At 32.3% G+C, this 25,586-nt stretch overlaps 1 protein-coding gene across 2 annotated transcripts in view; it reads right to left on the bottom strand.

Annotated features, from left to right (window-relative positions):
• Positions 1-25,563, bottom strand: part of LOC106661771 (cytoplasmic aconitate hydratase-like) — a 35,942-nt gene extending 10,379 nt beyond the window's left edge. Inside the window, exons 1-8 of one of the 2 annotated variants that reach the window (XM_014385392.2) lie at positions 25,469-25,563; positions 18,449-18,541; positions 18,212-18,378; positions 18,008-18,153; positions 17,849-17,918; positions 17,468-17,791; positions 17,149-17,320; positions 16,870-17,087 (exon numbers count right to left, since the gene is read on the bottom strand). In XM_014385392.2, coding sequence (XP_014240878.1) covers positions 16,870-17,087; positions 17,149-17,320; positions 17,468-17,791; positions 17,849-17,918; positions 18,008-18,153; positions 18,212-18,378; positions 18,449-18,541; positions 25,469-25,475 — 1,197 coding nt within the window. In that variant the 5' untranslated portion in view covers positions 25,476-25,563. Of the gene's footprint in view, positions 1-16,869; positions 17,088-17,148; positions 17,321-17,467; positions 17,792-17,848; positions 17,919-18,007; positions 18,154-18,211; positions 18,379-18,448; positions 18,542-25,010; positions 25,104-25,468 lie in introns of those variants that run through there. The other variant, XM_014385390.2, reaches the window with a different exon arrangement.
• Positions 25,564-25,586: the final 23 nt, after the last annotated feature.

Raw genomic sequence — 25,586 nt, 5'->3', positions numbered from 1 at the left:
TGACTTTGGAAATGTAAAAAAAAATCTATTAAATCTCAAAAATTAAAAATTATTGCAACGCTTATCGTTTGCAGCAAATGCGTATCTCTTGAAGATAATTTCACAACAACAAAAAATTAAGACGTCCACGAGAAACGGTATTTGTTAACGAAAACAATGGTCCGCAAGGTTACTGGCCCGAAGATAGTTATATAATGTAACTCTAACGGAAAAATCGTGGGAGCACATTCTGTAAAATCAGTCATCTTTTACGATCCCAGAATGAAATGCTCATTATTTTTAAAAATAGTACGCTTCAACAACGATCCCTTTCGAATTCAGGTTTGATAGTCTTTGTCGAATTATCGTTATTGCAATAGCCGATCTGTTTTTAATATCAAACTATCTCAAAAGTCTTGACCCGCGCTGTGTATATCGGGGTGAAAAAATTAGACTCGTACAAACAAAACAAGGGCCGAATCTTCAAAATGATTTACTTCCCATATCGTTTCTTGATCAAAAAATGATTCATACTTGTTTTGAAAACACTTCCCTACGGGAATGATGTGGAAATTATTTAAAAACTATATACATATCGCGATGTTGTTAATGTAAACCGTGTAAAAACAGGCTCGGATTATTTTTATTCAGTCTAACAAGACTTTTGCTCTTGTAGCAGACCTCGGCTCTAGTAGTAAACACGGGTCAGACTGCACTCTTAAATATTATCTTTTGGTTAACAAGTTAAATTTAGCAAATTCTTAAAATACGTTTAATTTCGATGACCAGCGAAACCAAAACATCCAAAACTCTTTTAACTCACGGGGATGGTAAAGGCTTTAAGAAAACAATTAAAGCTTAAATTATAGTATGGAAACGAATTAATTCATCCTTTTCTTTTTGTATTATTTTTCTTTTTTCCTTCATGGCCAATTTCTCCTGTAATTTTTTTATTGGAGTATTTATTTTGCAAATACTGTTAACTAGGGTTTTTTTGCATTATTTCACGATTCTTTATCATTGTTACGCTAACGTGGGTGCTTATTTTTCATAGTTGCTTTAGTTAAGTTTTAGTTATTTGGTTTTTATTGTAATGTGTAATAAAAATATCACAATAATGACAGATTATTTGGAGATCGTGAGGTGCGGTCTGGTGTGACGTAGGTTTTAGAAAAACATTTTCTTTATCATACCAACGTTTCGATCTTTATTGAGATCATCTTCAGGGCTCAAAGTGTTCATTTTCCGTGTAGGTGTCATTTTTGTATCCCGTGTTGAAAGTGCCCCACGACACATAAGAATGACACATCTACACAGAACACAAACACTTAGAGCCCTGAAGATGATCTCAATAGAGATCGAAACGTTGGCTTGATAAAGAAAATGTTTTTCTAAAACCTACGTCACACCAGACCGCACCTCACCATCACCAAACAATCATTGGCTAACGGTCATTAAACACCACACAAAATACTGACAGAATAGTTCACGGAATCCAAAAGTTTGCGTGACTATAGTGTAAAATTTCGCGCAACAGGAAATGTAATTCGATATACCTGAAATTTTCCCAATTTAAAATAGAACAATGGTAATACAAAAAAAAACTATTTTTATTTTTGCTTAAATAGTTCGCTAAAGGCGTAGGACCACAGTTTTTAATATTGTTTTTTTTTTTTTTTTGTTTTACTAGGTCGGTTTGTCCCAGTCTTCTTGCCAATGTATCTTTTCTCTTTATTTATTTATTTTTTTTTACAGTAATTTATCTAACTTTTTAAATATGGCTTTATGCTCCTGTTGTGTATGTATTTCAAGGATATTTTGTATTAGTCTATCTTCTTTTACCTAAGAAAATGGAGCTGGAAAATGATATGCGGTTGTATAAACATCTTATATTAAATGAGATTAGATGTATAAAAAGTTACGAAAACGAAAATACGGTTCTAGTTAAGTAAACCACCAAAATGGTTTTTGCGCCCAAAAAATGATCTTAAGCACCCTTAAATTATTAGATGTACAAAAAAATCACAAAAACCGAAAGTCGATTGAGTAAAGTAGGCTAAAAAAATTGTTTTTGAAAAATCTAATTATGATTAATTTTAATCAATATCGAGTTTTTATAGCAATAGAAAAATAGACAATAGACTGAATAGTTTGAACCTGTATAAACAGACTTTGGTTTTATATCATTATGAACGAGAAAATAAAAGATAACAATCAACAAAACGTTTTAATTTATATAACCTGTGATAATTTATTAACGTAGGAGCACCATTTGTGTCATTACGTGAAGTTTATAAGGTTCTAAACTCCTGTTTCATGTGGATTGCTGGAGTCTTTCCAAAGTTATCGGAATTTTTGAAAACAATACTAGGCATTTGGAAGGAGAAAATTTTTATTCACAAATTTTTTTAAAATTTTCTCACAAAAGTAAGGTTTTGGGGGTGCAAAAACCGAATATCAAGTTTGTTTCTTTAAAAAAATAAAAAAATTAACCCACTTTAATAAGTCACAAAATAATATATTATAAAATAATACTATACAATAAATAATATATTATATTGAAATAGCTCGCAGTTATTATTTTTTTATCCCTCCCCCACAAGAAAATACCTAACATCTAGTCCTTATTGAAAAAGGATGAAAGAAGAAAAAGCTTTCGATTGTATTATCGTTGAATATGCATAAAATCCAGCGGTGTTATGAATGTTTAAGTGGAACACCGGATATCGGCAAGAAAAATGTTTCCCGGCGAATTCAGCCAAAAATTTTCTATTTTTTTATCGCTATGAAAATTGGAATATAAGGATTATATAGGAATATAAGGACGCTATAATATTGGAATATATATAATAAAAACAAAAATTGCTGGTCTACTTTAGTGGAAGCGTTTTTGTAACTTTTTACATATCTAATCTCATTTAATTTAAATATTTACGTTATCTCTAGTGGGTGGATGTACTTCCAAATATTAGGGACGAAGAGCAGATGGAAGTTGGTGCAGTTTGTAAATTTTGTTTTGACAAGTTTTGTCTACTTATTGTTCCAGGTGTGGTATGCGACGTGCTGTTTTTTTGGAAATAGTGATTAAAAAAATTATATTACTTAATTTATATACATTTTGAAAAAAGAGCAACATTTTCCGAAATAAATTGTACAAAGAATAAAAACGTGACAAAACATCCAGTTCTTTTCTGGCTGAAAAATCCTACCCTAGTTAGATATTTAAGATATTTCTATATAATTTTCTTATACGATAAGATAGACAATTGCAGACTATTTTCTTATTCTAGGTAAAAATACGTAGACAACAAGGGCAGAAAACGATATTTAACAAAAAATTATGTAAATTACTTCAAATTTTTAACCGGCTCCTAGGGCCAAGAACGCTTGGACAAGTATCCAATATTTTTCGACCTAGTATCACCAAAAAACTTTCATTGAAACTTTGAAATCTGTGATCCCCGTCCATAGGCCTCCATTTGTTATAATAAAAAGTATTCAGTGAGAAAATGTTTTTATCATCTTATTATATTTAAGATCGTGAGATGCGGTCTGGTGTGACGCAGGTTTAGAAAAACATTTTCTTTATCGTGCCAACGTTTCGATCTTTATTGAGATCATCTTCAGGGCCTGGGATTTATCAACATTGGTTGAATTTTACAAATACATGTAGGATGAGGAAAAAATTATGAATTTATACAATGCTAGAATTTTTTTGTCGTTTTTATTAATTTGTCTTTTCTAAGTACTGGTATCCTATACAAATTGTAACACTATAGTTTAAAAATTATTTTTGTTTGCTTGAATTTTATATCGTGGTGACCTTTCGTTTCGTTATTTACTGGCAGCCAAATGAAGCATTGTGGAAAAGCTGTCCCAAACAGAACCAAAAATAACTGAACTTTCACCAATTTGGACGTCATTGACAAGGCCAGCTTGACTAAGTAATTACAACGAAATAAATTGGCCTGTACCATCGAATAAATTTTTCCGCGAGCAATTTGTCCAGAATACCTATTTCTCCCTTGCAATAAAAAGAATTGTAAAAAATGATTATTCAGAAATCATGAGATGCCGTCTAGTATGACGTAGGTTTCAGAAAAACATTTTCTTTATCGTGCCACGATTCGATCCTTATTGAGATCATCTTCAGGGCCTGGGATTTACAAACATTGTTTAAATTTACCAAATACATCTAGGATGTGGAAAAAAGTGAATTTATACAATGCAAAAAAATATTTTTTATATTCAATCAAAGTATTTCTTTTTATAATCAAAGTAATAAAATGTTCGATAAAGAAAATGTTTTTCTGAAACCTACACCAGACCGCATCTCACGATTTCTGAATAATCATCGCCTAATGGTCACCACACAATTGTAAAAAAGTCGACTTGTTCGTAAAAATGTTGTTTGGATGAAAAGTACAGTGGCATAAATTATAAATTGCCTGGAGGACTAATATTTATTTATTGCTTCGAGAAGGGGACTGGAATTGAACGGAAAATCAGACAATGAACTTAATCCCTTTTACTTTGCTAAGAGGTTAATACAAAAAGAAAGGTAACTTAGTGATTGTGAAAGGTTTTCTCGAACAAAATGACTCGACCACCCCGAGAAAAGAATATTTTCCGAAATTAGACGATTTATAAATTGAATGTAACTACTTTTAAGTATTTAATATAGTTAAATACGCTGAAAACAAAACAAAAATGTTATAAAATGTGTGTATGCTTGTCACGGCATTCACATAAAAACCACAGACCTTATATGGCTATAAAAATAGCAGAAGCGTCCAAATATGCAGCGCATAAAGAGATTTTGCAAAAACCTAGATGATCTTCATTATCCAGATAAGGGTTTTTTTAGAGAGAAAAACGAATTGATTAACTGAATTTCACTGGACAAAATATTTTAATTACTTTTCAATTATAAGAATTCAAATAATTTCATTTCATCGAATCAAATAGGAATTTTTCTATTTTCATGACTCGGCAACTTAGGGAAAAATTCATCTATGCTTTTCTTCTGAAACGCCAAGGGTAATTCAATGTCGTTTTTGTTGTTTACTACAATTTATCTACTTTGGCTAGCACTTTTATTCTTGTATTTCAGCATTCTGCTTCGAATAACTTAATCTTCTCATCATGAGATTTTTCATTTACTTTGGTAAACATTTTGTCAAAAGCCAGTTCTCTACTAATACCTAATCATTACTTTTATAAAAAGAATTTTAATTGTTTTCTAAAATTACAACTTTAAAACTTAATCATTTATGAAATCAATTTGTCGAAGGTGAGGAGCGGTCAAAACGGTCACGACTTCAACAAACTATGAAACAACCACTAAGAAACTCACATTTATTAAATTGTTATATTCGCATAGTTGTAACGGCTAAGGTCATTTCAGGCTTAAAAATGTAATTTTTCATAACGTGTTAACTCAGTTAACTTTTGTATTTAAAGTGTTTATTGATTTCGGTTTGGTCCGAGCGGAAAAACAAATCAATTTTAATCTGCCAAGCTTTCGACCTATTTTAAGATCATCATCGTGGTAAAACAATCTTAAAGATGTCTGCAAATGGACATAGTTGAATTTTTAATAAATGGTTTCAAAAAATTTTTTTTAAGACAAGCTCAGTCCGAACATTGCCAAGGACTGTAACACACGTCATTCACTAAAAACTTAATCAATTTGTAGACATTATAAGATTGTTTTACCCTGATGATGACCTTAAAATAGGTCGAGAGCTTGGCAGATAACAACTGAATTTTTTTTCATCCTTCATCATTCATAAGTTTTGAAAATAGTGAGTGTAACAAGAAATATGAAACCATTTATTAAAAACTCAATTATATCAATTTATAGACATCTATAAGATTGTTTTAACCTGACGATAACTTTAAAATAGGTGGAAAGCATGGCAGATAACAATTGAATTTTTCTTTTTTTATCCTTCATCATTCATAAGTTTTGAAAAAATGGTGAGAGTAACAAGTCCTTGACAATATTGGACCTGTCTATTTTCCAAGGAATTTGAAACCATTTATTAAAAACATAATTATGTCAATTTGTAGACATCTATAAGATTGTTTTACCCTGACGATAACCTTAAAATAGGTGGAAAGCTTGGCAAATAACAAATGGATTTTTCTTTTTTCATCCTTCATTATTCATAAGTTTTGAAAAAATGGTGAGTAACAAGTCCTTGACAATATTGGACCTGAGTCTATTTTCCAAGGAATTTGAAATCATTTGTTAAAAACATAATTATGTCAATTTGTAGACATCTTTTGGATTTTTTTGCTCTGACGATGACCTTAAAATAGGTAGAAAGCTTGGCAGATAATTGAATTTTTTTTTATCCTTCGTCATTCATAAGTTTTGAAAAATGGTGAGAGTAACAAGTCCTTGACAATGTTGGACTTAAGTCTATTTTTCTAAGAAATTTGAAACCACATATTAAAAATTTAATTATGTCAATTTGTAGACATTATAAGATTGTTTTACCCTGATGATGACCTTAAAATAGGTCGAAAGCTTGGCAGATAACAACTGAATTTTTTTTCAACCTTCATCATTCATAAGTTTTGAAAAATAGTGAATGTAACAAGTCCTTGACAATGTTGGACCTGAGTCTATTTTCCAAGGAATTTGAAATCATTTGTTAAAACCTCATTCATGTTAATTTGTACACATCTATAAGATTGTTTTGCCCTGACGATGACCGGTCGAAAGCATGGCAGATAATTGAATTTTTTTTCCAACAAGAGCATACAGATTCAGATTATTCGTTAACGTTTGTAGACCAGCCAAAGAACTGTATATACAAACGTATAGGCGTGTTGATGTATAATTATTGATAATAAAGTATGGACGGTATCTATTGTACAATTTTTGTTGGCTGAGTCAAAGGTATATTTTATATTAATTGATGCTTATAAAAATGGCAAAACGTTCTTTAATATATACTTTTTGGAATATGTTCAAACATATTCATATAATAATATGATACATTTGAATTAAAATGTACAAATATGTAATTATCAACAATAATTTCAAATTTACATATTTTCAATTTATTCTATCTAAAGTAAAAACACATCTACCATTGACAAACAGGGTTCAAAACAAAAATAAAACACTGAATAAAAAATGGCTGTTTCGAAACCTCATTAAACCATAAGCACATTACAAGTGTGGTATCCTATTCTAATATCACCACATATTTCCAGTATAAAGGTTTTGCTCTTTGTTTACTTTACAACAACAAACATGAACACAAACCTTTAGTCAACAGTATTAAATGTTCGGAATCTGCTTATCGGACAGTATCAGAATTCAACAACTATTATTTAACAGTTTGCAGTTAACCGAAGCGAAACCCTTCTCGCCGATCGCCGGGTATAAAAACGAAAATCTAGATAAGGTTTATTTCCATCAAGTCGCAGTATTTGGAAAAATCGGTTTTAAATGGACGTCTCATAGGGCATTTGGAAAATCGTAGTTCAAACACGGATATCTAATGCGATAAAGCTGAGGGTGATCCGACTGGAAATTTTACAACCATCTCGTCATTGGTCGTTTCCAAATTCCAGGCGGATTGTTCGACGAGGAAAAGGCTCAGGATTGGAAAGGGGGTTTTTCCGAAGCCACAAAGGATTAAGAGAAGTACCTGGAGTGGCCATCCCCTCTTTCGTGTATAAAAGGGAGGACAACCCTTCAAAGGGCATCATTCGTGTCACAGAAGGACGAGGACTCGTTCAGGACGTTCGCCGACATCCGGGAGAAGGAGGTCGAATCTGGCTCGGCCGAGGTCTTCAGAATCCCTCACCGGGTAAGATTCGTCCGCCGTCTCCTCAACTTTGCAGCACTTCGTCTACGGAGGCAGAACACGCTGGCATTCCGCGAACAGGTGTATTTCTAGTTGTGTGAGTACAAAATTCCATATTTTACTCGAGTCACCTCGACAAAACTCCCTGGAAGTCATGACTAGATAGTACACTTGTTCGCGGTGTGGCATCTCTAATCTTCACGAAGGACCCATGCGATTTCTCGTCTATTTCCCTTTGGTGACCTGGCTATTAATGGTATAAAGCGAGTCCATAAAGCTAGGTCAGCAGAGCTAAACAGCCGAGACACCAAGCATCTTTACAGATCATGACCGCTATTTTTATATTCATAACGATTAAGTAATTTGTGGTTTTTGTTGATGATTATAGTCTAAAAATTAATTGTTCTTTTTAGGCAAGGTCTTGGTTGAGATGAAAACGTCGAGTCACGAGCGGGATTCGAACCCACGACCTTAAGCCCCAACCAAGACCTTACCTAAAAAGGCTAATTGAAATAAGCTATTTGGTCAATTAGAACAACATAAATGGATACTCTAAAAATGTGTGCTGTTTAGCGATCGGTAGTACCAAAAACTCACGGTCGAATATCATCTAATTAGAGTAAAATGACGATTAATTTAATTTAATATATCTGATATTTAATATTTTATAATTTAATTTAAAAAGTCATATATGGGAAATGTCATTTTTGACAGTGTATGACGAAACAAAATCTGGAAAACAGAAAATGTTAGGCTTGAAACCAATTTATCCAAATGTAAATAATAATAATGTATGTATTTAATAGTAATAATTGACCTAATAATTATTTTAACTAATTCATTATACTTTTAAGCTAACGTCTTGGTTGGGTTGAAAAAGCAAGTGTCACGAGTAGGATTCGAACCCAGCTCTAACCACTCGAGTCACGATAGCTCAGAATGTTCATTTTTTCATCTCAACTAAGACCTTAGATTAAAAGTGTAATTAATAAAATAAGTAGAAAATATAAAATAATAATCACAGATTAAAATTTAAAAATTAGAAGAAAAGGACTTTCTTGTTCACAAATCAGTGTTGTAAAATTTAACTCTCAATCGAAAATAAAACCATGATAACGAAGAAACTTAGTTCTTTATCCATTTATGTTTAATGGCCTAATTGACCAAATCAATTAATTATTCTTTTTATGTAAGTCCATTCAATTCACTATTTTTCCAAAAACCTTAATTAATTGAATTTTTATGTAAGGTGAAAAAGTTAGTGTCACGAGCGGGATTCGAACCCACGACCTTCGGTTCAATACACCACTGCTCTAACCACTTGAGCTATCGTGACTTCGATCCACTCGGATTTGTTCTTTATTTTATTCATCCGATCGGAAGTTGTGTAAAAACAAATTACTAGGAATCGGTGGTAAGAAAACCAAATTTAGCACATCTCCACTATATTTCGATAAATTTGATCTGATGAACGAACAGGAACAATTCAGACACAATTTCAAACAACTGGGGGAGAAAAAAAGACAGCTCAGTTCGTATTTTAGAGTTGGATTTTCTAGCATATTTTTAAATATGAATTATTTTTCAGAAAAATTTCCAGATTTAGGGGGTTCAAAATTACCTGAAATATATACAGCCGTAAAATTCGTGCTTATTTAGTTAATTTCCCGACACGGTTAGTTAAGCAGGCTAATTGACTGTTTACTATTTTTTTAAAACTATTTTTAATTCAAAGTTACAACTGTTGTACATATATAAAAAATAAAATATATTGTTCCAGTTGTATTTTGAAATTTTTAACGTAGATAAGTTTATGAAGTTGAATTAACAGGACTAAAAAGTCAATGGAAAACTTAACAGCCGATTTATTGTTTATGTTATTACAAAATTACAAGTATACTTGTTTTTCCCCCGATAGTTTTTTTTAATATATAACTGTAATTGAAGGCTTATCAGTTATCACAAAATATCTCAGATAAGACATACATGCACGCATAATCACTCCCACCCACTTGCACTGGAAGTGTTATCGTTATGATTCATTATTCCAATGACTCCCTAACATCAACGACATTCCTTAATTAATACTTAATTAATTAATTAACAAATGAAAAGTTGTTCTGTTATGGCTTTGTATCGAGTAAGCGTATTGTGATTGTACTTGCAAAAACTAATTTATATAAAATACCTATTTAGCACTAAAGATAAAGTGACCAGAGAGAAAAAGAATATAATAAGTAATTACTTTTTTTTATAGCAAAGTTAAAACCGAAATTTAAAAAAAAAGTTTAAAAGCAATTGTCGTGAGTATACACAGTAGAAATGAGGTGTTAGATTTTTCATATTTTTTCGGTAAACAGACGGGCTGCAGTACAAAAGAAATGTCTCTAAATTTTGCAAATTGAGATGGAAAAGGTTAAAACAAAATGGATGGTGATTAGTGACCGTTAGTCTTTGATTATTTGGAAATCGTGATATGCGGTCTGGTGTGACGTAGGTTTTAGAAAAACATTTTCTTTGTCGTGCCAACGTTTCGATCTTTATTGAGATCATCTTCAGGGCCTGGGATTTACAAACATTGTTTACATTTAACAAATACATATACGATGTGGAAAAAAGTGAATTTATACAATGCAAAAAATACTTTGATTATAAAATAAGAAATACTTTGATTGAATATAAAAAATATTTTTTGCATTGTATAAATTCACTTTTTTCCACATCCTACATGTATTTGTTAAATTTAAACAATGTTTGAAAATCCCAGGCCCTGAAGATGATCTCAATAAAGATCGAAACGTTGGCACGATAAAGAAAATGTTTTTCTGAAACCTACGTCACATTTCTCACGATTTCCGAACAATTAAAATAAAATTTAAAAATTTCACTTAAAAAACATTTCCATGCGGTTTTTATAAATTTGTCTGTATTTTTTTTTACAAAATAAACTCTTGGCTGTTCGGGAATCTAGACCCAATCATTAGGAATTTATTTTTATATAATAAATTTGTTTATATAATAAAATAATCACATTTTCACTGAAACCCCTATTATTATCAATAATATGCGACCTGTCGATGCACAATGGTCCAAAATGTTTTAATAAAACTAAAAAGAATGAAAAATTAAATAAAAAAATAAGTTTCTGATTATGGGTGTGAATTTCCGAAACGTCCAACAGTTCATTTTGTAAAATATAAAACAAATAAATTTGTAAAAACCACATGGAAGTTTTTTAAGAAAAAAAAATTAAAAAAGGCAATTAAGTCTTTAGTGAATCCATGTTCATTAAAAAAAACCAGTTATGATAAAATTTATATACACTTAAAGACAAAAAAAGACCGGACACTCGTATTTTGTTGTTTATTTCAAATTACATATACGTACTTTTATCATTATATTAATTACAGCATACTTATTTTAATGTAAACCAAATTAAAGGAAATCAGAAGTTCATGAGTTTTAATAAAAATTAATTATGATGGTTTGAAAAAATGTAACAAAACACCGGAAAATGATTTAGAAATATAATAAATTAAACTAAAAAATTATTACCTTGTTTTGCTCTCAATGCGTTATTAAGACTTTTTTTAGTTGAAAGAAACTTCATCAAAACAGTGGCAAATTATTTAGTGGTAGATTAAAATTTCAAAATTTGTTGGACTTTACCTCGCGAGTCCAACAATTTATTGAACAACCGGTGCTAAAAAACACATATTTAATCATTTGTCCTGAGTTTTTAGGAATGAAGAATTTTAGAAAAACGATTAAAATGATTTTCCAGTGTTTTGCTGAATTTCCTTTCAATTCATCCTAATTAAATAATTTGGAGTTTTATTTTAGGATTTATTCCAAGAAGCACTAGGTTTTTGTTCTGATTTCTGACAAAAGGTTAGTTTATTTTAAAAACTTTTTTCAACGTTTCGGGCTATTTCTCGCCCGATCATCAAGAAACCTTAACAAAACGTTATACTTAGCAAAATTTATTGCAATAATGAATAATATCATTTACAAATTACATGATTACTAAATGCGTACAAAAAATAAATGATATTTTTTTAAGTCGTGAGGAGCGGTCAGGAATAAAGTATTTCAGAAAAACAACTTTTTCACTTTTGTTGTCGACGTTTCGACCTTTATCCAGGTCATCTTCAGAGTATGAAATACTTAATTCCAAATTTATATTTACTTCTGTATTGTATTTTTTCTAATTAACGTATGTTTTGTAATTCACTCAGGCCCTGAAGATGACCTGAATAAAAGTCGAAACATCCTCACGGCTTCAACAAATTATTGAACGACCGGTCGCTAAAAAACACCCACATTAAAATTTAACTATCAATTTATCCTACCTCTAAATGATTTTTCAGTGTTTTGTTGAATTTTCTTTCAAATCATATTAATAAAATANGAGCAGTTTTTATTACATAATTTATATAATATTATATATGTTTATATTATATCGAATTGTATTTAAGATACGATCCGGTGATGTAACTAAACATTAAAGATAAAACGTATCTGGCTCGCTTTTTCACACGGAGGACCTTTTAAATCTCCAGGAAAACGTTTTGTAATTATATAAAAAGTTCAATTATTCTTTTTATGTAAGGTCTTGGTTGAGATGAAAATGCTACTGTCACGAACGGGATTCGAACCCACGATTTTCGGCTTTTTACGGCCTTTTTCACCTGAACTAAGACCATAAAAAGAATAATTAATATGGTCGATTAGACCCCTAAACATAAATATATTATATAAAAAGATTTTTCCCGGGGCCGTATAAGTTAAACGAGGTCTTGGGTTTCATAAGAGATAAATCCGGGGCGTTTTAATTGATTTCGTCCTATCAAGGTTCAAGAGTAAATATCGGAATCCGCCTGTGTCAATCCTCGGAGATAAAGCTTGTTTGTCATGCATAATGCAGGAAGGCGTAGGGCGCGGCCGAGTTAACGGTCTTCAGCAGGAGCGGGCGAGGCGAACTTCTGCAGGACATCGGAAAAGCGGCTGGCGGGTTTTTCCTACCCCAGGGGGCTGTCGAGTGCCGGGTTTTCCTCCGTAAAAATGTGAAACGCTGCAACGAACGGCAGACGGAACGGTTTTGCGGGCCGGCGTGGAGGGGGCCCTCGGCCGGCTCCGCCCAGCGCCGTTAACCGCCGGGCCCCCACCGGGCTTCCACTCTCTCTTCGTTCGCCGACTCGGACGGATCGGCCGCGTTTCCGCCCGCCGCCCCGGACACCCGACGACCGACCGGCCCCACGACGGCCGCCGCCAGGCTCAAGGAACTATTGGTGTGCATATATCATTTTTATTATTATATCACAGCAATAAGTCCTGTAGCCTGGGGCGGGGCAGCACGTGCCGTTCAGCAACAAGTGGCCAGCCGCTCTACCGCCTTTCAGCAGGTATCTAGGCCGGACCCTCCGCCCGCATTCTCCTCCAGAATCTTCTCGTCCCCGTATTCACATCAAATAATTTTCTTTTTCAATTTTTGTACTAGTTTTAAAGAGGTTTTGTGCCGAACTGGGTCGGAAGAGCCCCCGTGTAGGTTATGTCGCCATGCCTTCGGACCACACGCGCGGCTGTCCTTGGGAGCTAAAGGAACTATTAATGTGCATATATTACGTTTAAAATTATATCACAGTAATAGTCCTGTAGGTCTTGGACAGAAAATCTTTACTGGTGCGTGTCAAGGTTGAGAAAAGGAAAACTTCATGAAAAATCATGTCTGATCAGAAAATTTTGTAACCTTTTAACAGAAATAAAATTTATTTTAGAACAACTTTAAGAATTGGAACTAAATGTAAATTTATTTAAACATCAGACCTATTGGGACCGTTATGTTTTGGCGGGTCCCCGAAATGGGGGTCGCTCGTAACGTGTTTTCCCTCCTCGGCGGTTTCCGGAGCCGATCTGGAGTCCGTTCACCCCGTCTCGAGGGAAAAGAGCCGCCGTCCACCAGTAATTAAAAGAGGATCCCGTTAATTTTCTTCCATTTATGGGCGCGTTGCGGCATTGGACTTCGGACGGCGCCCCCGAGGGGAAAACGACGGCGCGTTTAAAAATAAAACCCGCACAAGCCGCTTGCGTGGCAATGGAGATGTGATGATGGCGGGACGAGGTGGGGGTGCTTTTTACCGAGAATCGACTCATTCTTTGAGTTTAAAATTAAAAATTGGCTGTTATTTTGCAATAAAAACACGTAACAAGATGAAAAAATTGATTTTTCTCTCAAGAAAGTGTGGAATTGGTTCATTATTATTTTTTTTACGTTCCCTCAATTTTGCACATTTTGTTACATTAATTTTTACTTAATTTAAAAATCAAAATTATGCCTAAATATCCTTTAATTCTTACACGATATTGTATATTTTTCTTAATGTATTATAAGAATTAAATGTATTTAATTAAAAATTGGCCATTATTTTGCAATAAAAACTAGCTAAAATGATGTTTTTGTCCCTAGAGAGGGTATAAATACGTTTTTTTTACATTCAATGTGCTGTATTAATTTTTAAAAAATTATACCTTAATATCCTTTAATTCTTACACAATATTGCATATTTTTCTTAACGTATTATAAGAATTGAATGTATTTATCAAAAAAATTAAAAATTGGCCATTATTTTGCAATAAAAACTCGTAACTCGCTAAAATAATTAAGTTTTTTTCTCTTGAAAGGGTATAAATATGTTTATTATTATGCATTCAATGTGTTATAATAATTTTTACCAATATTTAAAAAATTATGCCTAAATATCCTTCAAGTTGTACAAAATATTGTATATTTTTCTTAATGTATTATAAGAATTAAACGTATTGATTAAAAAAAGTGTAAAGTAAAAAATTGGCCTTTTTTGCAACAGAAAGGCTAGGTAAAAAGATAGATTTTTTTCTCTGGAAAGGGTTTAAGTTCATTATTTTTTGTTTTATTTTTACATTCATACAAAAAATTATGCCTAAATATCCTTTAACTGATACACAATTTGTATGTTGCTTAGTATTGTAAGAATTAAATGTATTTATGAAACAAAGTTTAAAGTTAAAAATTGGCCATAATTTTGCAAAAAAAAAGCGTAACTTGCTAAAAGACTTGATTTTTTCTATTTACTAACACAAATAAAATTATGCCAAAATATCCTTTAACTCTTACACAATATTGTATATTTTGATTAACGTATTGTAAGAATTAAGTGTATCTGTTTAAAAATGGCCTAATTAATTAATTTTTTTAAATAAAAAATGTCCTAATAAATTATATTTTTCTTTTTTTTAATTATTGCAGATTCCATTCATTTTTTGTCAAGTTGGTCTATTACAGTAAAATGTTACACGTTGAAAATAAATTGTATTAGACTATTTAATTATTATTTCATTTTTGAAGTGAGGGTTTGATGTATGAGAAAAGCATTGATAAAAATTTGTTGTTTTAAGTCTTGTATATGTTTTATTTATTGGATTGTACTGATATTTAAAAATACATGATAAAATTGGATAAATTTGATTGTGATTATTTATTCCTATTTTTTGTTAAGCTGGTGTGGTGTAGAGACTAAATCAATGTTAAATTGTTTTATGGTAAAACTTGTCAAAAACCCTCAGGGTAAAACAAGAAGTCAAAACTTTTCAAGATTGCAATTTTAAAGCTTGAACTTTGATATATAAGTGAGATGGGAAGTTAGCATCCGAGTGGATCGAAATCACGATAGCTCAAGTGGTAGAGCAGTGGAGTATTTAGCTGAAGGTCGTGGGTTTGAATCCTGCTTGTGACACTGACTTTTTTATCTCGACCAATACGTTAAATAAAGATTAATTAATTTGATATATAAGGTTAAATTTTTCTACTAACTTTTTGTCAATTTTGCCCAGATTTCATCAAATTTAATTCCATATACACATTTAATAGTCATAATTGATCATATTAATTATTTTAGTTAATTATAATTTTTTCCTAAGGTTTTGGTTGAGATGAAAAAGCTAGTGGGATTTGAACCTCTGACCTTCGGCTCAACATGCTGCTGATCTAACCACTGAAGTGACTTCTGGGACAACATATATAACATAAATTGTTATATTGAAATAAACTCATGTTTTAAGAAAAAAGCAAATAAAATTATCTTTTTTTAATGGTCTTATGTATTGTTTTATCGTTAGCCAAGAAAACAGTTATGAGAGAAAAGAAGCTACAAGAGTCAGAAAATTCTCAGGGTGGGATGTGAACACAGGGTCGTTATGTATTAAATGAGACTCTTCCTGACAGATTCTGGCCACCACAATGTATGGCAGTCAGAATGTTATCTTAGAATTCTCACTTTTCTTCTGACATCCAGGTCTGCCTGAATTTGGCAAAATATCCGAATTAATAAGGAAGACCAGGATGATCGGAAACAACCGAATTATGTCTATCTAGTATTTATATGCAAGTCTGAACATGAATAATCCATTTTGAGACTTGGGATGGAATAACTCGAGAAGGATTTAACCAGAGATTTGCTTTCATAACATCTAAATATTTATGTTCTGGGTTTTACCTTTCTTTCATTCATTATGTTAATTACAGAAAATGACTTAAAATATTGTTTTATTAAAAAAAAAATTTTTGTACCAAAAATATTAGTGGGTACGTCTATAATATTAAGACAAATAAATTTTTGTAGACTACTCTTTTTCTGCTGCTTAATAATTAATTCTCAATAATAATAATTTTTTCTTTAAGTCATTAATTAAAACGTTTTTATTTTATTTTAAAAACTTAGAAATTAATGGTTGATAACTTCATTAAACCAAATAAAAATAAATAAAACAAGAACACAACATGCAAGATTTGTCAGTTATGTTCTAAATGATGGTATAAGTTCAAAAGCTTAAATAACAAGGTGGAAAAAGGTATAACTAACAAAAAGTTGTATTATTCATAAAATAATATTTTGAAAGTAGTACACTTCCAAGTCATAGTTTCTGTACAGTCTTTCTCTTTAATTTGACTTCTGTATATTCTCTAAAAATCGTAGAATCAGTCTGTCGTTTTAAATGGGGGGGAAGGGCTTTTTAAACATACCTTATTTGTTAAACATTTTGCGAACTCTACTTTCATATCGGTGACCGACACCTTATCCTGAGGCCGTTTGGGTCCAGAAATGCAAGTGACAACAGTGGAGAGGTCCAGCTCAATAACCTGGCTGAACACAGGGTCTTCTCCTGAATCCTTAAAATCCCTGAGAAGACCGACTGCCTTCAGGTACTGCTCGACGGCCTGGACTTTTACAGCGTCACGATCTATTTTATGTACAAAATGTTAGCGTGGTAAACGTGAGATTTGTAATTGTTTACGGCTCACTTGTCTGTCTGAGGTATTGAAGGCTGTTAACATCGACAGGGAAGAAACCGACTGTGGCACCGTACTCAGGGCACATGTTGGAGATAGTGGCACGATCGGCGATTGAAAGGTTGGCAACACCTGGTCCAAAAAACTCAACAAACTTACCTACCACACCCAACTGACGCAAATTCTAAAACAGTTCAAAGTGTAGAGAAAATTAGTATTTATGTTTCATAAACAAAAGGTCATTCTTTAATTATTGTTAAAGAAACATCCAAACAAATGATAAAAATTTATATGTAAACAAAAGTACAAATCAAGTATACATTTTTATTACCTTGGTTATAGTCAATACAAGGTCAGTGGAAGTGGCATATTGACTAAGTTCTCCAACAAGCTTGTAACCGACAACTTGGGGTATGAGCATAGAAATTGCTTGACCGAGCATGACAGCTTCAGCTTCAATGCCACCCACGCCCCAGCCAACTACTCCAAGTCCGTTAATCATAGTCGTGTGAGAATCAGTACCGACTACACTATCAGGGTACAGAGTTGACCCATCGGTGAAAACGACCCTGGCCAGGTATTCCAGGTTGACTTGGTGTACAATACCAGACCCAGGTGGGACAATAAGCATATTTCGGAAGGCTTTTGCTCCCCACTAAATAAAAAACAAAAACTGAAGATTCAACAAAATGACAATTATATCTGTGAATACCTTTAGAAATGTGAAACGTTCTTTGTTTCGTTCAAACTCAAGCTCCTCATTTTTCTGGAGAGCATCGTTTCTAAAACATAAGTTCATACAAATTTAATTTTCTATAGTAACTTTCGAAAATAATAAGCTTTTTTAAATGTACAATATAATGCTTCGTACGTTCTTGAAAAGTCAACTTGGACTGAATGGTCGATGACAAGATCAGAGGGACAAATTGGGTTGATCTTGTCGGGATCACCTCCGAGCGATTTCACGGCGTCCCTCATTGCTGCAAAGTCCACAACAGCAGGCACACCAGTGAAATCCTTAAAACAATCAAAGCTATCAATCTCCAATCTTCGGCATCAAATTGAGCATTTATACCTGCAAGATGACTCTGGCAGGCTTGAAAGGGACTTCGACACCCCCTTCGACTTTTTGATTCACCTCCCAGTTGAGGATGTTTTCAACATCTTTCTCCTTGACTTGGAAATTGTCACAGTTCCTGACTGCTGATTCCAGCAGAACACGAACGGAATACGGCAATTTACCTAATAAAAAACAATAATAATAAATATTAATATCAAAATTAAAAGTGACATTTCGAATTGGTAGCTTTACCATATTTTGGCCCAAGTCCTTGAAGATCATAATAATTGTACGTAACTCCTCCAACACTGAGAGACTTCAACAGTTTGTCATAGGGGTTTGAACCTGAAAATTAAATTATAACAAGTTAAAAGCAGATGATGGGGTTTGGTCTGCGAGTTGGTGAACTCATGTTGAACCGGCACACAGGCACTACAGGGTCTGTCTTCACTCGCAGGTTTTTTGTTTGAGTTATTCAAACGTGTTTAGGCATTGCACCATCTTCAGTGAAAAACTCTTTCTCTTGAAAAAAAAGTTTTTCACTGAAGATGGTGCAATGCCAAAACGCATTTGAATAACTCAAACAAAAACCCCTGAGTGAAGACAGACCCAGTAGTGCCCGTGTGCCGGTTCAACATAAGTTAAAAGCAGTTCACAACTTAAATTTTTCAAATGTGAAATTTTCTTTTTTATAAGACATCATTTAAGAATATTAAAACAAACAAAAATATGATTTTGCAACTTTTTGGAGATCCTGTGTTATTTTCAAGTCATATATTTTATTTACATATTATTACATATTTATTCAACGTGTCTCCAAAACGTAAGGTCTACAAAAAAGAAATTTTCATATATAAAATTAAAAAAGAAGGACAATAATAGTGAACAAAAGTTTTTCAACATTTATTAAAGAAAACTTGCTAAAAAAGTCATATTAAAATAATAGATTTTAGAAGTACATATTTTTTTGTATTTATTGGGAATGAACACAATTATTTTAAATAAAGAATCAACAAATAAAATGCTTGATTTATATAACATCATCTTCATCTCAAGGATGTTTGATGGCCAACAGGAATTATGCAACTTGTGTACTTATTTCTAAGTAAAACATTCTTTTATCTGGTTTAAAGTTGTAATGGTACATTTCTAAACATCCTTACTGCAACATAATGTACTTTATTAACATTTTACTGATCAACTTGGATTGTTTATTGTATAAGTAAATAGGATACATACTACCAAACAAATTCTACAGAAATCAATAATTCTTGGAGAACTTATTTATGTAATATATGCGCTAATATTAATACTTAGAAGGTCAAATTTAATAATGTATGTATTCACAACTTTATGTTAATTTAAAAAAAAAGAAATGCGTAAAAGGAGACAAAGGTTTTAGCAGGTCTGAAATTGACAATATTTCTCTTTCCCAAATTAACAAATACTTAAAAAAATATTTTCCCTTATTTCAATTACTCCAAATTACTCAAGTATCCTGTGTATTAACAAATAATTTAGCACTTAAGCAACTGAAACTGTCTAGGGAAATAAATTAACAAAAAACATCATGTTTGTGACAAAATTATATAAAAGTTAGCTTATTAGGTAACAAGAATTTCTGATCTGCTTGTTGCGACACATATTTTGTGAAATATTTTAATTCAATTAGGCCAAGAGAAAACATTTGTAAGGATCAAAAACAAATCTTATTTTTCTTAAAGATCAAAACTTAGGAGGATGAAAAAAATGTTTTAAGTTAATTTTTTATGACATTAAGATTATCAGTTATTTGTAAGGCAATTATAAATATATATTATTATTATTTCGGCATCCTCAAAACTTCCTGAAAAAAGAAAGAAATCTTGCACGCACAACTCTCATTCAAACGCTAGCAGACAAACATTCAATGGTATAACAATTTGGGAAAAGGCCCAAATCTCATTATAAATTTCAATAAATTTGAGAAAGGTGAAAAGTGCTCTTTGGAATAAACACTGGGAACCCAGTAATTCCTTTAAATCACTCGAAAGATTGATACTTTGCCTAGGGTTGCAAAGTGCAACAGTCGACCAAAATATGTTTTACGGTCAGAATGATATGTTCTCTACTTCGCCTACATTGAGGACAAGTTGGAAGGTTGTTGCTTCTCTTATTATTATTATATTATGATTATATAAATCATATTTCTCTTAAACATCTCAGAACTGAGGAGGATGGAAAAAATATTTTAAGATAATTTTTTTATGGCAATAAGATTATCAAGAATGTAGTTATTTATAATACAATTATCAAAATAATTTTAATTGTAAAATTTTTTTAAAAATAAATTTGTGATAAAGAATGTAATAGCTTTGTTGCTCTGATTTGCAAATTGTGTGTAGAGAGAAAAAGAAAATGACTAGCTGTGTTTTCACAATTGTTGCAACAATTCAGATAAAGTCCTTTTTGAAAATTTACATTCTCTGATTTCTGTGGTAGTTATTAGCTGCTTTCTAGCCAGTTCTACAGTTATTAGCCCACTTTCTCTAATAGTTTATAGTTCCAACCAGAACAGAAATATCTTTATTTTATAAAAAGTTACTAAAATAATATACATTAATCAATTTTGTGAAAAGCACTTGACATTGAGCATCAGCAGAAATATTATAATATTTATACTTTATTTTAGACTGTACTAACTTCCATATAAAATATAATGGATAAAGACATTAGATAAATCTTTTATAAAATAAGATTATACAGATATCTACAGATAAAAAGAACTTGTATAAAAGTTGAGGACTGTTGTACTATCACAATACTCACCTATTGTCTTTGTAAAATTAAATTTTGTATGGTTTCCACATGGGAACTTTGTTTCAATGTAGGTGTCATGACGTTCGAATTTGAAGCATAGTTTCAAGAATGAAGAATAAATGTCTTTAAAATTTAGTCATGGCCAAAATTTGTTGAGCTTCAGTAAAAGCCAAAGTCAATCAAACAAGTTTTAATAAGATCAACATTTTAATAACTGGTCTTAACGTCTTTCGATGATTTAAATATTTTATCATAACACAAAGACACCAACTGTCTTAATCATTCAAGATAAAAATGAATTAGATTCTTTAAAAATTCAGATGAACAGAACAATACACTCAAGAAAACAAATTGTTTTATTCATAAATTCAATTGCAATCCACAAAAAAAAAATTAAGAATCCTAGATATGGCCAAATTTTTGAAGGGGAAAAATGATATCGTCGTAACATTTTAAACCTATTGAATGCAGAAAGTAATAATTATACTTCCCAAATAAAAAAAGTAAAAAAAATAATCCGATTCTGTCTGTGGTCTCGTTTTCCAGAATTGAAATATTCAAGAACACAATTGAAAACACCATTAAAATAACAATAAAATAAAGCAGTGCAGAAGTGTTTCAGCATAATAGGAGGTCAAGCTAAAATGCAAAATAAACAATAAAAACAATTATTTTTTTATTTTTATAGCTTTAAAAATTTTTACATTATCCACAAGCATATAAAAGGAAGAATAAAAGATGATAAATTTGATTTATCCCAGATATTTAGCAGGCTTCAATGAAGTTCAAGACAAATTGTATTAACTGGACTTGAAATATATGGATAAATATTTGTTCAATCGCACTGAATCATCCACCTCATTCTATTAATACAACACCATTTATTGTAATAATCAAAACCCCAACCTCCTCTATCACACCAAAGATCTCTATTAGACCAACCCTATTATGACACAAAATTATTTACTAATGGAAAACACTAACACTGTGTGAGAAAAAGCTCATTTTTACACGGCTTAACACGATGTCATGATATTTAAATTAAAAGTAAAAAAAGAAAAAATGTAGGATTGTGATTTTAAAGTTTAGATTCTTTTTAGGTGCAAGTAGAATTATCGAAATGCTTCAAGGTGTCTAAAATGGCAAGTGTATTTTAAAAGGAAGTGGTTTCGACTAAATCAATTATACAATACAATTAATTAAGGTTTTAAGTTGAGATAAAAAAGTCAGTGTCACGAGCGGGATTCGACCCCACGACCTTCGGCTTGATACGCCGCTACTCTACCACTTGAGCTATCGTGACCTCGATCAACTCGGACACTGACTTCCCATCTCAACCGTACCTTTTGAATTTTCCCTCCTTTTTTGCCATTTTTCATGTCCAAGGGGATCGAAGTCACGATAGCTCAAGTGGTAGAGTAGCGGCGTATCAAGCCGAAGGTCGTGGGTTCGAATCCCGCTCGTGACACTCGGGCGGTAAAATCTCAACTTAAAACCTTAATTAATTGTATGATATTAATTGGTCAAGTGGACCATGAAAAATAGTGAACTCAATTATACAATTTTCATTTGGCCAAAATTTTACTTATCCAGTTTTCCTCTGATAGTGTTGATATATTAATATAATGATCAGGAGGAAGAGAACAAAATTGGAAAGCAACATATGAGGCAGTTTCAAATTACATGGCTACATTCAGTTAAACATACACGGCAAGATTACATTCAAACCACATTTGCAAAGTATTGAAAAACACTAACAGGATTCCAAGAAAACGCTCATTTTAAATTATTAACAAAAAACCATATTTAAATACAAAAGTCAATAATAAAGTAATATAACTGAACAAAAAGAGAAATGTAGCATGCTACTGATGAAACAGTTTAAAAATCGAGGATTGGATTTAACATGGAGTCATCTGGAAAATCTTGCCTGCTCCTGCCTTTTCTATATAGAAAATTTAAATAAGCAAGATATACAACAACCAAGTACAATCACAATACACCGCAATCAAGCCCATTAATCCGACCAGTTTGAAGAGGAGTGAAAAAGTTGACAATATTGTGAGATATGCATATATCCAATTAATAACACAATTTTTCACAGGCAGGATACAAACCCACTATTTTCAGTTAGATACTCCAATGCTCTACCAATTGTCCTAACAACTCGGAATAATAATACCTCAAGAGAAAACTGGAATTGGGAAGACAAATTCACTTATCCGATAACAACAATCACATCACTATATGTTGGACGACTGACAGGTAGGGTTCCTGGCCGGTTTGACCACTGACAACACAAAGGTAGGTAACATATAAAATGAACCACTGGATCAGACCGTACGATACCGTACAAATTTCAGAAGTTTACAAAGAATTGAACATATTTGGCCATATTACAATTTGCAAAGTGGCTGCGTAAAAAACTTTCTATAGCAAAACTAATAGTTTCACCTTTCAACAAAGCACGACTTTTGATACATGAAAAAGTTATATTACTAATTATTTAGAAAAAAAGTACACTACAATAATGTAATTAGTTTTTTTTAATGTGCCATTGTAAATTTTTAAAATTAAATACACTGACAGGCAAAATATTCCACCCAATTGATTTTTTTTTTCATTTTCTCGCTAAAAGAAAATTCTGTCCTTAATTTATCTAATTTTTTTACCAATAAATATTTGTTTATGCTATGTTTTAAATTGGAAAAATCAATTAGAGGTAAACACAGTTACTCCTTAATCCAAAACAAGGATTAAGGATTTTTGATGTTTACTTTTTATGGAATTTAAAATGGTTATTCAGTCTCTTTTGAATTCTGAAGCAATTAACTGTCTAGTTTCATGTTTGTTTTCTTAATTTCAATTTTTAAACTTAAAAATGCGACTTAGTGCTGAGGATGTTGCGCATGGTGTGGCACTTATTGATGATGGAAGTTCCATCAGGTATGCGGTTAGTGCCATTGGAATTCCATATGAAACACTGCGAGAAGCCGTTAGACATTTTCGAGAAACTGGGTCCTACCATAGAAAGCCGGTTCTGGATGCCCTAGAGTAACAGAACCATAAGATGACCATTGTTTTTTTGACTTGGAGAATTTTGCGAAACCTGCACTTTATGTTCGAGCGATCATCAGCTCCAGGAAGTTCCAAATTTATGAATGCATTACTCGAAGAAGATTAAATCAGTATGGATTTGGCTTTTCGCCCCATAATTGACCAGAACACAGAGTTGCACGGCTCATATTTGCTCGAGAACACAGCCATTGGTCTTTAGGCGATTGGTCTGCTGTACTTTTTACAGATGAGTGTAGATTTGCTCCACGATTTCTAGATGGACATGAAAGAGTATCGAGAAGGTGAAATGACAGGTACAAAGCCAGTAATTTTTCCTAGAGCCAACCGTTTCAACGTAGCTGGAATTTCAAAAGAGTCATACAGAATTGGTCGTTGTTCGTGGATGGTCTTTCATGGCTACTCGCTCTGTGGATGAAATTTTGGAACATCATGCGTTGACTATCCTCGATGAAATCAGCGACAATCCTATTCTAATGTCATTCTTATGTTGCTCGCATAGTACAAACATACTTTCAACAGCATAACATCAGGGTCTTAGCCTGGCCAGCCCATTCTCTAGACTTGAACCCAATTGAACATTTTTAGAATTAATTTCAAAAGATAAATAAGAGCACATCCATCGCTTCCTGATACACTCTACAATCTTGAAAAGTCTTTTCGCAAAGAATGGGCTAACCTCAAGAGACTTTTCCAGACTGGTAGAAAGTATGCAGGGGCATCTTCGAGATGTAATTAAGGCAAGAGGATAAAATACGCGATATTGAATTGTTAATAAAAATCTAAAAGAAAATTAGAATTATTTAGCAATTTACTTTTTTTTTTTTTTAACTTTTTTAGACAAAGACTCAATTATTAAACGTTAAAAAACGTGAAAATTTGATTAATATATAAAAATATATACAAATCAAGTTATATTACAAGTGGGTGGTTTTTTTACCTGTCATTTTTACAGATCCGAGTGTTTTTGTCATGTAAGGGTATTCCAATGAAAGCAAATTCACGGATTATGTAACACTTTATCTTTTGGATTCGAATGCAAAGAGGAAATTTAAATAAAATTCATACATGTTACTTCAATAATTAATGTGGAGAGAAAACATTGTCTCGATTATTGGTGATAAATCAAATAATAGTGTTTTGGATGATTGATGATAATTAATTTAAGAATCGTTCTGGTCAGAAACGATAGTGTTCGAGGTGCCAGAACTGACGATGACAGGGCCGGAAGAGAGAAACTGCGCTGTCATAACGTGATAAAAAAAAGGCGACAAACCCCAGGAGGGTGGTCGTTTCACCCCCTTTCGCTGTCATTTTTGATAAGGGAAGGTTTCGTGGGCGGACCCCCCAGAGTCGGATCGAGATCGTCGTCTTTGAAAAACAAAAAGTCCAACTCACCAGACATTTTCGATGTTTGTCCGCTGCCGGTTTACGAACGGGAATGGGAACGGGACGAAGAACCAGCCGGGAATGAACGCTGCTGCGACGACCGGCCAAGGACGTCGTAACCTGGAAA

The sequence above is a fragment of the Cimex lectularius genome, unplaced genomic scaffold, assembly GCF_000648675.2.
Source record: "Cimex lectularius strain Harlan isolate CLEC.00 unplaced genomic scaffold, Clec_2.1 scaffold421, whole genome shotgun sequence".
NCBI classification, from domain to species: Eukaryota; Metazoa; Arthropoda; class Insecta; order Hemiptera; family Cimicidae; genus Cimex; species Cimex lectularius.
Note: the sequence above shows the minus strand (reverse complement) of the source record. Positions and strands in the feature narration are given on the sequence as shown.